The 16676-nt window shown below is 44.5% G+C and overlaps 1 protein-coding gene across 1 annotated transcript in view; it reads left to right on the forward strand.

Annotated features, from left to right (window-relative positions):
* The window catches only part of LOC147243868 (putative E3 ubiquitin-protein ligase HERC1), a 38143-nt gene extending 28583 nt beyond the window's left edge, over positions 1-9560 (forward strand). Inside the window, exons 56-80 of the mRNA XM_086186553.1 lie at positions 146-373; positions 726-853; positions 960-1159; positions 1336-1450; positions 1628-1756; positions 1860-1958; positions 2175-2348; positions 2524-2808; positions 2901-2966; positions 3069-3194; positions 3276-3414; positions 3525-3706; positions 3852-4007; positions 4101-4223; positions 4567-4669; positions 4923-5092; positions 5528-5666; positions 5763-5932; positions 6087-6256; positions 6467-6632; positions 7181-7257; positions 7349-7601; positions 7711-7863; positions 8446-8751; positions 9081-9560. Of these exons, the coding sequence (XP_086042679.1) occupies positions 146-373; positions 726-853; positions 960-1159; positions 1336-1450; positions 1628-1756; positions 1860-1958; positions 2175-2348; positions 2524-2808; positions 2901-2966; positions 3069-3194; positions 3276-3414; positions 3525-3706; positions 3852-4007; positions 4101-4223; positions 4567-4669; positions 4923-5092; positions 5528-5666; positions 5763-5932; positions 6087-6256; positions 6467-6632; positions 7181-7257; positions 7349-7601; positions 7711-7863; positions 8446-8751; positions 9081-9266 (4043 nt within the window). The 3' untranslated portion in view covers positions 9267-9560. The remainder of the gene's footprint in view (positions 1-145; positions 374-725; positions 854-959; positions 1160-1335; positions 1451-1627; positions 1757-1859; positions 1959-2174; positions 2349-2523; positions 2809-2900; positions 2967-3068; positions 3195-3275; positions 3415-3524; positions 3707-3851; positions 4008-4100; positions 4224-4566; positions 4670-4922; positions 5093-5527; positions 5667-5762; positions 5933-6086; positions 6257-6466; positions 6633-7180; positions 7258-7348; positions 7602-7710; positions 7864-8445; positions 8752-9080) is intronic.
* Positions 9561-16676: the final 7116 nt, after the last annotated feature.

The raw sequence follows: 16676 nt of genomic DNA on the forward strand, positions 1-16676 counted from the left end.
TTCTTGTTAAAGCTGTTCAATGTATTTTAGTAGCCGTCCAACTAATTAAAATATGTACTTTTTTGCAACTTGCAGCTGTTTGACTACTGTCTAAGGATTTATTACAACAGTAATCCCTGGATCTGGAATACTTCCCTCTTTGCAGGGTCTCATTGTCACGTGGAGGCCCAGGTGTCTCGGGTCACAGCTCTTTGCTGGGCTCAGACCTTCAGCTTGTGGGTTCTCGACCAGTCGTCAGCATGTAAAAACAAACCTGCTGAGAACCTGCTGGTGGGACGGTTGGATGGCTCCCTCTGCTGGCTGCAGGTCACAATGCAGGAAATAGACCTGCTGGTGAAGAGCACCGAACTCACCCACTGCTACAGGAAGGAGGGTGAGGAGACTGTTGTTAAGACACTGATGCACAAATAGAAAATTAAATAGAAATTAATTATATTTTTTTTATTATATTATATTTAATATAATGTATTTTTTCATCCCATGTAGTTGGATTGAGTTGTTTCTGGTCTTATGTATACAGTTACATAGTTATTAAATTATGACCTTTTGGGATTTATGCATATTACATGCTTTGGAAAAAAAAGGAAAAAGGATGAAACTGTTTTAAAAGTCTTCATGGAAAAAAAAGAACATGTCCTACATCTTCAGGAATGTTTCTACAAATAGATCTTATCTTCCAAAATAAGTGAAATCACCTGTGTATATACCCCTCCCATCTGTCCCAGCCCCCCAGTGTGTCGCCTGGCACAGTGAGGACAAGCCATTTGCTGTCGGCTATCCCAGTGGAAAGATCCTCTTGGCAACAACTGAGACCTTTGAGAACGAGCAGCCGGTCGTGTTGTCGGTCTCTCAGGTTTGTCTTCAGAATTCACTCCATCCTGGTTTTAATAGCATTATGCTGAAGAGAACTGGAGGTGTGACTATATTTTTCCACTTTATTATCTCTTTTCTGACAACAGGATGGTGTAAGTTCCCTGAAATGGGATCCCACAGGGCAACTGCTTCTCTGTTTGGGTAGATCAGAGGTGCTGAAAATACTGGGACGCACTGGAGGAACCTGGGTGATCCTCCACTCGCTCACCCATGCCAGCATGGTTAACATCGCTGAGTGGTGCCCACTCACCGGCAAAGCACCAGATCCCAGACTGATGATGGCTGCGTGAGTTCCCTTTACTCACTCTTCCCTCTTTTCCTCTTTAATATTCCTTCTCTGACCTAACTCTACAATCAAACATTAGTGTCTGATGACAGTTGCACGTGTGATATACCAGAACGAATTTAATAAACGCCTCCATCTCTATGTTTGTTATGTTTCTTGCCCAAATAACTCCACAGGGGTTGTCAGAACGGCTGGGTCTATGTCTGGACACTGCTACAAGGGGGCACTGCAGCGTCTTCAACTAACATTTTGAACAACTCCTCGAGCCAGACTGGAAGCACTGATGCCAAGGTGAGTTTAGATATGCTGTCCTTTATTTCAGCCCTGTTTCAACTAATATGTAAAGAAATGTCTATTTCACAATAAGATTGATCTATTATGTTATTTTTATTTTATTCATAAGATTTGAATTTGAATAGTCATGTCTGTGACAGCCAACTCTGTCGTTTTGCTTCCTCTTGACACCAGGACAGCACAAAGTGTGTGTTTGTTCTCCACGGTCACATTACTGCAGTGAAGTCCCTCTCATTCTGCTCCAGTGGACTGGCTCTGGTGTCGGGGGGGATTGGGGGACTGCTCAACATCTGGTCCCTACAGGTCAGAAAACCTGCTACTCCCACTTCCTCATATGAAGTTGCAGTCAACATTAAACTATGCAGTCATTTCAGGATTTGAATCATCTCTGTGTCTGTGCCTGCAGGATGGTTCAGTTCTACAGACTGTTACAGGTCTGGGGTCAGTGGTCAGTACGACCTGGATACCAAACATGGGTGTAGCTGCTTGCTTTGGGAGGTCAAAGGTAATTGGGATCATTTATAACTTCCATCAGACCCTGATGTAGTCATAGCATATGTTTTTCATGATATTATAGAAAAACGTGATATCACTTTTACCCTAATGCATGTAGCTGAAATCCTGTAAAAATACCCTTACCTAATTTTTCTACATTTTCTTGTATTTTTCCCATCGTCAGGGTTGCTTTTGTGAACTCATTCAAATGATTTTTCTCTGTCAGGATGTTTTACTGATCTGCTGTACCCCTGACTGGATCAGTCAAAATCATGTGCTAGCTTCTTGTCGTATGGTGCTCAGAAGCCAGAACATCGTGGGTCTTAATCGGGCCCCTTGTTTGGCTGTGCTGCTGGAGAGGCTGCCATTGCTGTTGCAGGAGCAGTACAACTATGAGCGGGTCAGTACTGCTATGAAATATTAGTTTTTTACTCAAATTATGTTTTCTGGGGGACATCTTTAAATTCATGCTCTTCAAGCATCAATCTATCTTAATTTCACATACATTTGTGTGTGTTTGTGTGCCGTTGTTAGCCTCAGCTGAGAGATGATGTGTGAATGTCCTCTTATCACAGACCCATGTGGCAGCTGGTGACCAACTAGTCCACAGTGCCTTCCTGCAGAGTTTGGCCTCCCTGACGGTTGGTCTGTCCTTAGAGGAACACTTGTGCCATTACCCGTGCCCCCCGCATCACGCCAATCCCACCTCCCACTCCTGCCCACCTGAGTGGAGCTGGCTGGCCACTTACGCCACCACCATCCGCAGTGCTGAGGCTATTGCAAGTGGTATTGTCTTCCCAGAATCCTTCATTGTGTCAGAGTTCCAGGAGGTGACTGACACTGAAATGAAGAAGGCCTTGGTGAGTGTGGCTTTAGGAAACGATCCACATTGGATATATTTAGGTGTTAATGATCTAACGTAAATTGAGACAAATGTCTCTTGTGTTTCTAGGACAATAGTAAGTGGAGCTTCAGGATGGATGAACAGCTGATGTCATGGGCCACCACCAGACCAGAGGTAACAGCACAGCCATAGTACACAGCCTAAACATTAATGTTTTTAATTTCACTCCTCAGTTTACTTGTTTGCTCCTTTAGCTGACATCTCCATTTCCTTTAGGACTGGCAGCGAGGTGGGAAGAGCGAGGTGTACCTCTGGGGGAACGGACGTTACGGACAGCTGGCTGGAATGGGAACTAACCCCATGATGCCTACTCCCGCTCCCTCTCTGCTACAAACCCAACAGGTAGCATCACTCACAATGCAAACATCTTCCATGACTGCTGTTGTTTTCAAATGATTCTTTGCCTTTGTGCTTGTTTCTCAGGTTGTGTGTGGTCAGAACTGCACCTTCCTGGTTCAGTCCAATGGGACGGTGCTGGCTGTAGGAGAAGGGCAGTACGGCAGGCTGGGCCAGGGCAACTCTGATGATCTCTATGTCCCCACTATTATCTGTGCTTTCCAAGGTATAGCAGTCATCCAGCTGCTGCTCTTGGATATTGTGACTCTTCCTCTCATCCCATCATTAATTCTCGTGTTTGTAAGTTTAAACTCAACGACTGTGATGTGTGGGCAGGTTATGTGGTCACCCAGCTAGTGACGTCGTGTGGCTCTGATGGACACTCCATGGCCCTGACTGAGACCGGGGAGGTGTTCAGCTGGGGAGATGGAGATTTTGGAAAACTGGGACACGGCAACAGTGAGAGACAGAGAAGACCCAAACAGATAGAGGCCTTACAGGGAGAAGAAGTCATTCAGGTAGAGATAAACCAGCATCATCGCCATCATGATTTTTAGTTATAAAACATTCGTGTGGTTTCCATACTTGCCAGGATGAGTATAACACAGACGGACAGAGCAATGTAACACAGTGTTTTATGAAAACTTTGCTTTCTATTCACAGCTCGCTTGTGGTTTCCGGCACTCAGCTGTGGTAACCGCAGACGGGAAACTCTTCACCTTTGGCAGCGGTGAATCTGGCCGTTTGGGTCAAAGATCAACATCTAACAAAATGCTGCCTGAAAGGGTGGCTGCACTGGAGGGATATCATGTGGGACAGGTGCTGGCTTTGTGTGTTCCACTCAGATGGTGCTAGAATCTTCACAGTGAGAAAACTGATTATCAAAGCTAACATTATTATGATCTCTCTCAGGTGTCATGTGGTCTCAACCACACTCTGGTTTTATCTCTGGATGGAATGATTGTGTGGGCATTTGGTGATGGAGATTATGGCAAATTGGGATCGGGGTCCTCTACAGCAAAATACTACCCTCAGGTATCTTAGCTAACAGGCTCATAAAAGACATCCTCAAAAAGATAAACTAGGTTTGTTTATGTTACTCTGCCCTTGGTTGTAACCTTGGAGAATCTAATGTGGAGTACCTCATTACTATTCATCGCCTTACAAATGTATTAATTCATGCAATGGAGTGCTTCATTCTCATCTATTTCAACCTGTTTGTATCGTGTAGATTAAATCAATCAATAACCTTATTAGTCCCCAGTAGGACAATTAGCTGTAGAACAGTGGGTGCATACATAATGCACAGAGCATAAAAACACAACCCGTAAATGCAACAATGCAGCAAACTTAAATACACTCTTTTTTTTTCTCCCAGAAAGTGGAGCAGCTTTGCAATAAGGGAATTAAGAAGGTCAGTTGTGGAACTCAGTTCTCTGTTGCTTTGGCCTGCGATGGACACGTTTACACATTTGGACAAGGTACATCTCCACGTCAAACTGGATGATTTGTTTTTTTAAATGTGTGTATATAATTAATATTAATGGGAATGTCATGTTTGTGACCTCACTTCTTTGATTTGGAACACCATTGGCCAAATTGTGTGGAAATTTATCCAATAGTTATCAGGATGTTTCACCAAAAAAAACCATAAGTTATTCATTATTGTCTAATTTTGACAGCATACCAGGATGTGTCCTTGTATTTCCTGACTCTCATCTGTTCATCCCTCAGAGCGTCTTATTGGGCTGCCGGACTCCATGCTGAAGAACAAGTCATGTCCTCAGGTGGTGCCGTCCCTGGAGGGTTTTTTCATAGAAGACATAGCTCTGGGCTGTGAGCATGTCCTCGCTCTGTCCTCCACTGGGGACGTCTATGCCTGGGGCTGCAACAGTGAGGGACAGGTAACCAAGGTTCCCCCCCTTTGAAACATGATACTATATAGAGCAGTGGAAGGTTTTCTTGCAGAGGGCAGCTGGGAATTTGGAAAGTCCACATTATGAAACAACAAACAGTTTATAAAAGGCGAGATAGAAGGTTAGCATCAGGTTACTTCTGCAGGAAAAAGCAATACAATGACGACAGATTTATTAAAGTAAAGTTGAATGTCTTTTACACCTTAACAATGACTACGCCCCTACGGTGCATTGAGTATTTGTTTGTGCACAGTAGCAAAAATATTTCTCATATTTCATGCCAAACGCCATCAGACTTCTTGAGGCTGTCAAAAACCTCCTGCTGTGATATTCCCAGTTTCAGCGGTACTCTGAGATGCACTGAAGAACCCACTGTTTCTTGGCACATCAGAAGATCACACTGACATCTTTGATGTGTTCCAGCTCGGCCTCGGACATTCCAACCCAGTGAAAGAGCCCACGCTCGTAACAGCCCTGCAGGGGAAGAACATCAAACAGATCTCTGCAGGGCGCTGCCATAGCTCAGCATGGACCACCCCCTCTACCTCCGTGAAAAACTCAGGTACCCACTGACGCTCCCTGAGCATGCCAGTTGACCTTTGTTTCATGTGAAAGAATTCACTTGAACGCACCAAATGTTTTTCATTTTTATCTCCAGGTGGCTCTGGAAATGTCCAGCTAGGCCTTCCCCAGTCCATCCCTCCCCAGTTCAACACCTTGAAAGACTGCAGCCCTGATCTCCTCAGCATGCGCCTCAGGGTCCTCCACCACTTCTCTGATCTCATGTACAAATCCTGGAGGCTGTTAAATCTGGATGCCAGGAATCCGGTATCCTATATCTCAGCTCTTTTGATCAGTTGGTCAATGTCTGGTGCAGACCTGCACACGTCTACATTCTGTATATTCCGTATTCTAAGCCCTCTGTGTCATTACGGCTCCTCTCGTTCCTCCTGCTTTGTCCACCACACTTCCCTCCACTCAGGTGTCCAGTTCACGGTACAGTTCAGGGACAACAGCCATCATCCGAGGTGAGCTCCGGGGCCTTCTATCACCCAAGGTCAACACGCTGCCTTTAGTGCGCTCCATTGGCAGAACAATGACGCAGGGCAAAACATATGGACCGCAGATCACTGTGAAACGGATTTCCACAAGGTGAGGACCGTAATGTTTAGCCAGATGGTGTGTTCACTGATGGGGGGAAAATGGTGATTTTAAACTGAGCAGCAGTGCTTTTATCTGACACTTTAATCTATTTTTTTTCTCTTGTAGTAATGTTTTACCGTAGCCACCTGTTTGATTTATATCTTTTGGCATGTTAACGTCACCTCTTTGACTGATGTTCCCCCATCAACACACCCACAGAGGGCGGTCCAGTAAACCCATCTTTGTGCAAATTGCAAAGCAAGTGGTGAGCCTGAACCCCCTGGAGCTACGGCTGCCATCGCGAGCCTGGAAGGTCAAGCTCGTCGGAGAGGGTGCTGACGATGCTGGAGGAGTGTTTGATGACACTATCACTGAAATGTGTCAGGTAGGATGGGACCGTAGACTGTATAAAAGAGTGGATGTAACCTTTTCCTTTATAGACTTATTTTGAAGCCTTGAGTTTGGCTTTTTGGCCCCAGCCATCTATCAGTCCCAAGGTAGCCATGCCCTTCCCTGCTTTATCCTCAGTTTTACTCTGGGTCATTCTGTATTGATGGCTGAAAGCTGGAAGTTGAGACCAAAAATGTGTTAAAAGAAAACATTTACTGAGGTAACAAATCAAGTGACATTGAAAAAGTACAATTCTTTTGCAACCACTTTAGTTACTCCCTGGTGGCCATTAGATGAAAGGGAAGTTTTAAGCACTTCTGCTTTTCCTCACATTTTTGAACACTAAAACTTTGTTCACTTTACATTGTGAGACAGATGGTTTTGCAAGATCACATGAGAAACCTTGTTCTGCGTGATCGGAAAAACAAACCGTCAGACGCGTCAGGTTGACGTCTGCTCGTGTACAGTCTACCGGGCTCAATATTCTAGAGACTGAATGAATATCTTTATTTATATTGATAAATCACTCCGTGCTCTCACCAGGAGTTGCAGTCCGGTGCGGTGGATCTTCTGATTCGTACTCCCAACAGCTTCGCCGATGTGGGGAGTAACACTGACAGGTTCACAGTTTGTTGTCTTCTCTTGAAAGTCCTCAACCAGACCAGAACCCTTCAGCTGTAACAGAACATAACACCCCCCCCCCCCCCCCAGGTACCTTCTGAACCCGGCAGCACTCTCCAAAGACCACATGGTCCAGTTTCGTTTCCTGGGGATTCTCATGGCTGTGGCCATCCGCACTAAGAAACCTCTCGACCTCCATCTGGCACCCTGGGTGTGGAAACAGCTGTGCTCAATGCCACTGGGTGGGCCGGACCTGGAGGAGGTGGACCTGCTCACCTACCGCACTTTACAAGGCATCCTTCACTTAGAGAACAGTGGAATCACAGAGGATAATTTCCATGTGGTACGATATTCCAGAAACTGAATGTTGCGGAGTTAATTAGTATTCATGTAGATCCTCCTCTATTAAGCTGATTCTGAACCCTCGGTATAATCTCTCCTTTCCTCTGAAGATGATCCCGCTGGATTCTTTCATGGCCCACAGTGCAGATGGAAGGCTGGTGCCTGTGGTTCCTGGAGGTCAGAACATTTCTCTAACTTTTTCCAACCGCACCGAGTATGTGGAGAGAGCTCTGGAGTACAGGCTGCATGAAATGGATTCACAGGTATGAAGATTGATGTGGGTTTATTTTGCATGGACCGTTTAGAGTCAGACAAACCAAATCCTGACAAGCCAAGATGACTATATTGCACTTTTCTTTATGTCATTGTAGCAGATCTTTCTATTTTTTATGGCTTTGCCCCAAATGTTTAAAATGATTATTCAATCCAAAGTAAAACATTTGGTTGTGCACATGAAGGGAACTAGATCAAGGTGCCCTGTACAGAAGTCTTCAGGGGCAAAAAATTGGGCCAAAAAAATTGTCTTTTACTGTAGCAAGCTGAGATTGACCTCTTTGTTTGAGCTTGACTGGTAGAACACACTTACACACACACACACACACCATCAGAAGATGTAAAAATGATCTGTTAGAACTACAAAACATGAGAGGAACTCCAGAACTCAAACACCTGGCTAACATGAGCAATATTATTGTTCAAATAAAAGCGTTGGTGTGGATGGGTGAAGGGTTTCCGTCTGCCCACCACTCTCCTTCAGTGCTCTAGACAGCCTGTTTGTTGTTGTTGTTGTTGCCTTTATCCGGCCTTCACAAGTATCAAAGCTGACGGGGTTTTGTTCTGTCCAGGTGGCAGCAGTCAGAGAGGGCATGTCCACCATCATCCCCGTACCCCTCCTCTCCCTTCTGACAGCTCAGCAGCTGGAGCAGCTGGTCTGCGGCCTGCCGGAGGTCTCCGTGGAGATGTTGAAGAAGCTGGTGCGTTACCGTGACATCACAGAGAGCCACCAGCTCATCGGCTGGTTTTGGCAGAGCTTGGAGGAGTTCACCAACGAGGAGCGAGTGCTTTTCCTACGTTTCGTCTCTGGCAGGTCCAGGTTGCCTTCCAACCCGGCTGATATCACACAGAAGTTCCAGATCATCAAAGTTGATAGGGTAAGATAAAAGCGTGCCAACCCGGAAGTTAGCATCACCCTGGGTTCCCTTGACCTGGAGTCAGTGGGATTTGAAGTTTGGATTTTCCAGACTTTGTTGAAGAGACACATATTGTCCACAAATGAACACAACTCGTAAGATTTTTGAAGCATAAATGCACCAAATCCAATGCTAAAATTACACGATGAACAAACTATGCTGCTCGTTAGCTCACATTAATCACAGACAGGATTTCAAGCATCGAACTAAAGGCCTGGGGGGATGCTGGCTGTTCCAGGTTTTAGAGCCTAAAAAAACCCAACCAATAATCTCTCAATCATCTCCTCCAGCCCATCAATGGCCTCCCTACTGCCCAGACCTGCTTCTTTCTGCTCCGCCTGCCCCCCTACACCAGCCAGGCCATCCTCGCTGAGCGTCTGCGCTACTCCATCCATAACTGCCCCTCCATCGACATGGACAACTACATGCTGACCCACAACACCGACCCAACGGACAGCTCTGACACCGAGGACTGATGCAGCCATGAATATTATGCACTGAACACAGACTTTTCTTGGCCAAAACTGTATGGTAGTGCACTATTTATATGTTGGTTGATTGACTTGTGTTGTTAAATGATTTTCCATTTGTGCAAGGTGTTGTAATTATTGCAGTGCATAATCTGAATCAAAACTACAGGGATATGGATGAGAATTTCTAAAATATTGGTGACTAAGCCACAATAAAGGAGTTAATGTGCCTGTTTGTTTGAAAATATAATAACACTGTAATGACCTGTCCCGCACAGGCAGTCATGTTGTAAAATAAAGTGTGTTTACTTAAAGATTTTGATGCATCATGGTTGGATTTTCCAGATGAACATTAGCATTTTGTGCACTTAGAAAATAAGCTAGAATGGGAAAACTAGTTTCTGACCTCATTCACAAATGAAAACAACAAAGATACAACGTGGGGGATGTGAAAGGGTCTTGATTAAAATGGAGCTATTGAGCAACACCTCTTAAAACCTTGAACCAACTGACCAGCGACTTCAGCGTTGGCTGCAGGAGCAGAAGATCATACTTCTGACAACAAACTGACTGCTTTACGCTGATTGTCTGTTTCCACATGAAAGGCGAATAACATGGAGCAACAATATCCAAAACCAGATCTTAATTCAGTTCCCCTGAGCCCAATGTTGTCCTGACTCAGCAGAGCCGGCGAGTCAGTAATTTGTCTGCGCTCGTGCAACTGCTGTGACCTTATTACCCATCTGTTTCTGTGTGCAGTGTGGCCAGGAAGGCAGAATTCAACCTGCAGTCAGCAGCCTTGCAGCTATAAGAGCTGTCACCTGCTATAAATAAAACTCTCATAGATCAACTTAATGAGTACACAAATCCGGAAAGGCCAAGGTGGGGGAAAAAAATTATGTCAAGACTTTGTTTCACATATTTGTTCCATACTGCCTTTGGTTTTAGGCTACAGCTAATCTGGGGAGCACCTCCGCTCAAGTCCAAACGGTCTAATCAGCTGTTCTGAATCAGTGTGTTAATATTGTTCATTTTCACAGAGGAGGAGGGCCAGATATGAGGACCAAATCAAAATGTCATCCTGAGAACTAGAAACCACTTGGAGGGTGCACACTCGTGCATTTTTGAGCTCAGCCTTAGCAGGTCCTTGAACCTTGGAACCCTCATCAAATGCTGGAATTACACACATCTACGTGAGGAAGGGAAAAAAAAAGTCATTTCCTGTTAGCACCAGGTGGCGCTGTGATTTAAATTTTAAATGGATTCTTCCTTGACCCCACACTACACCCTTTCACCATGTTTGGTGAAAATCAGCCTCAAATCTTTTGGGTGACAAATGTCACTGAAAACAATGAAATCTCATCTGGTTCGTTAGAGCATGTGACCGCCAGTGGCTACCACGACAACCGCCATCCTAAGTAAGATCCAGCCATCCTCCATCCAGGTGAGTGTCAGGTGGGGCAAATGTATTCTGATGTGATGAGTGTATCACAGTTAAAACTCATTCCTCAGCTCCGCTTGTGCCCCCCGTCAGAACAATTCAAATAAAACTTGGCAAATGGAACCAAAAGGGAACCCAACAACACGCATTAGTAAAATATCTGTAATACCACCTAAACCCTCATGAGGGCAGTGTGGTTGTTGCACTTAGATGAACCACTGCACGAGTTCAAGAGAGCACCACACACCCGCGTGCACACACACACACACAAACACACCTATCCTGTATAAATGATGATGCATATCACTGTCAGTTAATATGTGTCACCCTGGTTCTCCCAATCAGATCATTTGACCTGGACAAATGGATGACACACTGGGTGACAAAGCGTCTGTAGTCAAATGATCCACCTTTATAAACCTGACACAAACACCTCAATGGATTAAAAGGGTATAATTACGGCTGCCGGCCTCCATGATGGAATTATTCAGCAGAAAAAGTGCTCGCATGTCACCACTCTAACTAGGACGTCTATGTTTGTTTCAGCAAAGGTACAATTTACTAAAAACGTCCTTGCTCATTTTCAAAGAGGCATATGGGTACACCTTAATATAGCCAACTTTTTTATGCTTTAACAATCAAAGAGAGCCCGGTGACATTTTGGTGATGTGCATCATCAGGAGCCATGCTTAAGGACGGAATACTTTTTCCAAAGTGGGATTCATGAATTAAAGCAGCACCATGTGGGGGGAGGGGGGCGGGGGCATAATAATTTAAAACACTGCATGAAAGCAATTCAGCATGAATACTGTGGTAGCAAGTGTTTGTTCAGTGAGGGTAGGGCTCTGCCTCGGCTACCCTTGTGTCATGAATTTTAAATAACAATCATGTCATTTATGAGGGAAGATTCACGCTGAGTAGATTCTCTCAAGCTTCACACGTAAATTCACCAGCAGGAGGTGGAGGAAGGGTTTACTTCATGTTCATGTATTTGTTGCAGAGATTTGTTACTGATGTCTTTTCTTTTTCTTTAACATGAAGCTCCATGTGGCAGCACAGTGGTGCAGTGGTCTGTACTGTCGCCTCACAGCAAGAAGGTTCTGGGTTCGAGTCCCGGCTCCAGCACGGTGTGGAGTCTGCATGTTCTCCCTGTTCCTGTGTGGGTTCTCTCTGGTACTCCAGCTTCCTCCCACAGTCCAAAGACATCAAGAGGGGACGAGGCTGATTGATACTCTAAATTGACCGTAGGTGTGAATGGTTGTCTGTCTCTATGTGTTGGTCCTGTGATGGACTGGTGACCTGTCCAGGGTGAACCCTGCCTCTCACCTGAAAGCTGCCAGGATAGGCTCCAGCCCCCCGCGACCCTAAATAGGATAAGCAGAAGAAAATGGATGGATGGATGATTTTGTACTTTATAAACATTTATTGCACTCATACAGACTGAAGCCCATCAAAGATATAATTCCAGCCCATTAGGCTTGGAAATAGTGTGCAAACACATTTGATTAAATGGCGGTTTGTGTACAGTACAGAAATCTCTATCCTTCAGACGAAGTGTTATTTGCGTCATACTGATTTCATATGTCATATGTTCGGTCATTATTAGTGTGGCCACTAGGTGGCATCTGTATATAAATATACAGTTAATCGGATTTTCCTGCTTACTGCTTACTCCTCGGGAGAAGACGGATGTTTCGTACAAGTTTTAGAATGTTTTTGGAAATCACAAAAAAACGCAGCATTAATAAACTGAACTTGTCTTCCCCTCGTTTTATGTTTTAGTAATTTTGTTCAAACATGCAGTAGTTTTTGTTAGAAATTAGTCTCTTATTTCATTAAACTTTTGGGAACTTTGAAAAATAACCCCGGGCTTAATAAAAAAAAGAAAGAAAAAACAACAACAACAACCCAGAAATCAGTTTGCTTCACTTCGATAATCTTTTAGATTCGATTTTCTTTTTTTTGCACTCTTAAGTAATGTTGAGAGATGCAGCCAAGATAATATCATGTCGACTGGTGTCAGCAGTTACATAAAAGCAATGTGCTTTAGAAGTGGAAGGTTCGAACTCTTCAGCATCCGCAATCCTAAAAATTGTAACACGACGTTAGAACCCTAATAAAACCCCATTCAAACTCCTTCCACAGCTTCAGCAGAGGTTCAGCAGTGATTTTTGTTCATCTGAGCTCCACAGGTTGAGCATGTCAGAGCCTCGGAGCTTTAATGATATTGTATATTCTGTGTTTATTGAATACGTGGGATTGAGGTGAAAGATATGAAAGATTACTATAATTCCCTGTCATCGGTAGTGAAATATTTTGGCCTCTGACGAACAAAGCAGGTCTCTCCATGCTGAATTTTTAATTAGTCAAAGGAGGGTGTGACCTACATAGTCTCACCACAGCAAAAAGAATGTGACTGGTCACCTGATCCCCCACCCCCCACCCTCCTAAATCAGAGGAGCTCTTTTCATCTGGATGGTGAACGGATGAGGGCTGCTGTGAAAACAAGAGCACTTGGGCGGGTCGACCAACTGCTGAGGTAACACGGTGATGTGATGTGTGCCCAAGCTGCCGAGGGCATGTTTGAGTATCCTGGCTGGCACCTTCTCCTCTCTGATTACAGGACAGGACAGGCAGTGTGTGACCCGTGTCCCTCAGAGACACGTAAGACCCTGGTACGGTTTCAGGGGGTGACGCAACGGGGGATGTGCTCGCCAGGCTGCCAGCTGACATTGAGGCTGTCGTGATGCGAGACATAGACGACAAGACGGAGGCAGGGACAAGATGGAAGACTTAAGCGTATGAATATATAACACAGAACGAAAGCCTTGTAAGGGTGCGCAACAGGTACGATGATAATAATGATACGAATCATGATGCTACCAATCGTTTCTATTAAAAGACTTCAACACATTTAACAAATACATTCACTTGTCAAACAAAAGAAAACTAAATAACTTAATTTCATGCATTTTCTGGGGGTTTGATGCTTTAACCACAATGAAGACCATGTTGGGCTGCGTGAGTAACACAAAACTATTCCATCACATCAAATCAACCTGGAACTTTTTATTTAAATCACACTTTTTTAGATTTAAACAAATCAAAGAATTTAACATGTTTTTTGTTTTGGGTTTTTTTTGGTCAAATTAGATCTGATTTAAAGAATTCTATATTATCTGGGGGATTTGCAGCTTCAACCACTATGGAAACCATATTCAGGCATGTTCCCCACCATCTTTGTTCTTTGAAATCAGAACCTATTTATATTCTTTCCCTTTTTATACTCTGCGACCAAAACTGTTTACTGGTGATCAAAAATGCCGACCGTGAGTAAGCACATTGCTCCTTCACCAGGCTCTGGCACTCCTCACCGCCAGGGTTCAGTTTGTGCCAATCGTAGGACTCGTGTGAAAACCAGATCCAGACCTCTGAAGATCCAGATTCCAGAGATGCTGCTGCTGATGCTGGCAAAGATGTTCCTCCGGAGTTTGTCTAGGCGCTGGAACATGCACAAACATGCTTCAGGTCAGGCTGCAGACTCAGAAGGTGAACGTGAGCTCGTCAGGTTATTTGCACTGGCTGTACCAGATGGGGTAGCCCTCACTGTGCAAGTGCTCCCAGAAATGAGGAAGGGCTACTTTCCATCAGTTTCAGGCTTCTTCCCTGTGCAGTTGTTCTTCCTCTGGTTTTTAGGCTTGGTCATCTCTTTGCCTTCATCCTGTGTCTTTGGCACAGGCCCTGGGTAGTGAAGCCTTGGGATCAGGTTTCTTGATCTTGTTATTGTCTTCCAGTGGCTTGATGTCCACTTCTCCCTCCCTCTCTGTCTGTGGCTCCATGTCTTTCTGCGACTGCACCTCAGCAGATGTTTCAGTCTTTTCATCATGTAGCCTGATAGCTAAAAACCTGTGGCTCATGTATGACTGGCGCAACAGTGGTTCAAGAACTTGCTGGTATAGGCTGAGGGTGGAGCCAGCCACGGTGATGTCAGCAAGGCTGACCCTCTCTCCCACCAGGAACGTACGGGTCATCGGGTCTTGGTTTCATGTCCTCCTTTACCTGCTCTGTGTCCTGTTCAGTGATTCCCAGTGTGGGGAGGAGTCATGCGCTGCCTTAAGCTCACCCATCGCGACACCTGTGCTGTGGGGGCTCTCAGAATTTTCTTTTTTTTGGTTTTGATCAAAGTCAAAATTCTGACAACAGGAGTTGATGTAACCAGGAAGACAAGGCTGCATTAAAACAACTAAAACCAACAGGTGGCAACATCTTTCATACAAACACGCCCACTAGGAAGCATGTCTTACCATTGTTGGACCAATGGAAGCTTGTGGCACCAGGTAAAATGGGGAAACCTACTTCAATATGTTTAATTCTTTTCATCATGGAATTAAAATGTAAATTTCTTGGTTGATTTGATGTCATGGAATAGTTTTGTATCGGTTGCGTGCCCCCACTTGATTTTCGTCGTGAACAAGGCTGAAAAAAATCTCCAAAGTAAGTTATTTAGATTAAATTTGATGGACAAAAACAATTATACTTGTCACCAGACAGGCTTCACCTGTGTGTCATCAGGTAATCGGTCCTCATCTGCGCCCAGATCCCTCGTGTTCTCCCAACTGTTCATCATCATCGTTAGTAGAAACCCTATTTAAGTTCAGTTTGTGGTGGGCAGCTTGGCTGTTTGTCATCCAGCCTGTTTTCCTCCTGCTGGCTTATACGGTTTAGTTTACTGGGGTTTTTGTATGTTTGTTCATTTTGTTATTTATAGACACTAAATTTTTTTTTTTCAAATCCTTCCTGTTTCCTTTTCTCAACCTTTGGTTTCAGCTTAACTGCACAACCTGGCAGTTCATGGTCATTTGGTGCCTCCAGATGGGGTCGTACTTTTCGTGTTCATGGGAAGAGACCATGTTAACTCCCCCTTCCTGTATCTGAATTCAGGAACTGTGACGTACTTGAAGATGTTTCTTGAAATGGGGGAGCCTGTGGTCAAGTGTTTGAGAAACATTTTGTATCCATCCATCCTTTTTCTACCACTTATCCTGTTAAGGGTCGCGGGGGGTTCTGGAGCCTATCCCAGCAGCTTTCAGGGTTCATCCTGGACGGGTCGCCAGTCCATCGCAGGGCCAACACATATAGACAACCATTCACACTCACACCTACGGTCAATTAAAAGTATTGATTAACCTCGTTGCCACTTGCTGTCTTTGGGCTGTGGGAGGAAGCTGGAGTACCAGAGAGAACCCACACAGGGAAAACATGCAGACTCCACACAGAAAGATCCTGTGCTGGAGCCAAGCTCTTGGTGCTGTGAATTCCCTTTTTTAGCAATAAAATTTGTCTGAGTAGGTGTGTGGTGTTGCCATGATAATAACCTTTATAGACGTGTGTTAACAGCCGAGGTGCGTCATGTGATTTAAGAAGGCTTTGAGTGGCACAAGGCAGGAACCAGGTGAGACTGCTCTGATAAATAATGCAATGGCGTCTGAAGGGGCAACACAATCTCCTCATGCTAGCAGACCTTTCTGGAATGAAAAAGAGGATTCTAGAACACCAGCAGCACCTGTGTAGTTTATTTGGAAAACCGGCTAATTTTCCTCAAAGAGATCCTACGGAAGGTTTACAGTGAAAGTGCGGATTAGGTGACAGTTTATTCAATTTATTCAAGTTTCATGCCTTTTTTAGGGAAGGTCTGAGTTTCTCTATAGAGCCACAATGAAGGTTTTGATTAGAAGGACTGCCAGAAAGATTTGCGCCGGCATTAATCTTCCACTAATGATTAATTTTGAAACTCTGGAGATTCCTTGACCTTTTATCAAGTTCCATCAAGATACTGTTTCCATCAAGGCGGTGAACAGTCTATCATGCTACCCTCACAATATTGAGCTACCAAGTCAGACTGTTTTTTTTCAGACAAACTCTAATGCATCATCTCTCTTTCATTCCAACATTTACCGTGCCTTGTATTTGTATTT

This window comes from Aulostomus chinensis, chromosome 19, assembly GCF_037954235.1.
Source record: "Aulostomus chinensis isolate RoL2024-O1b breed Wild chromosome 19, RoL_Achi_v1.0, whole genome shotgun sequence".
NCBI lineage: Eukaryota > Metazoa > Chordata > Actinopteri > Syngnathiformes > Aulostomidae > Aulostomus > Aulostomus chinensis.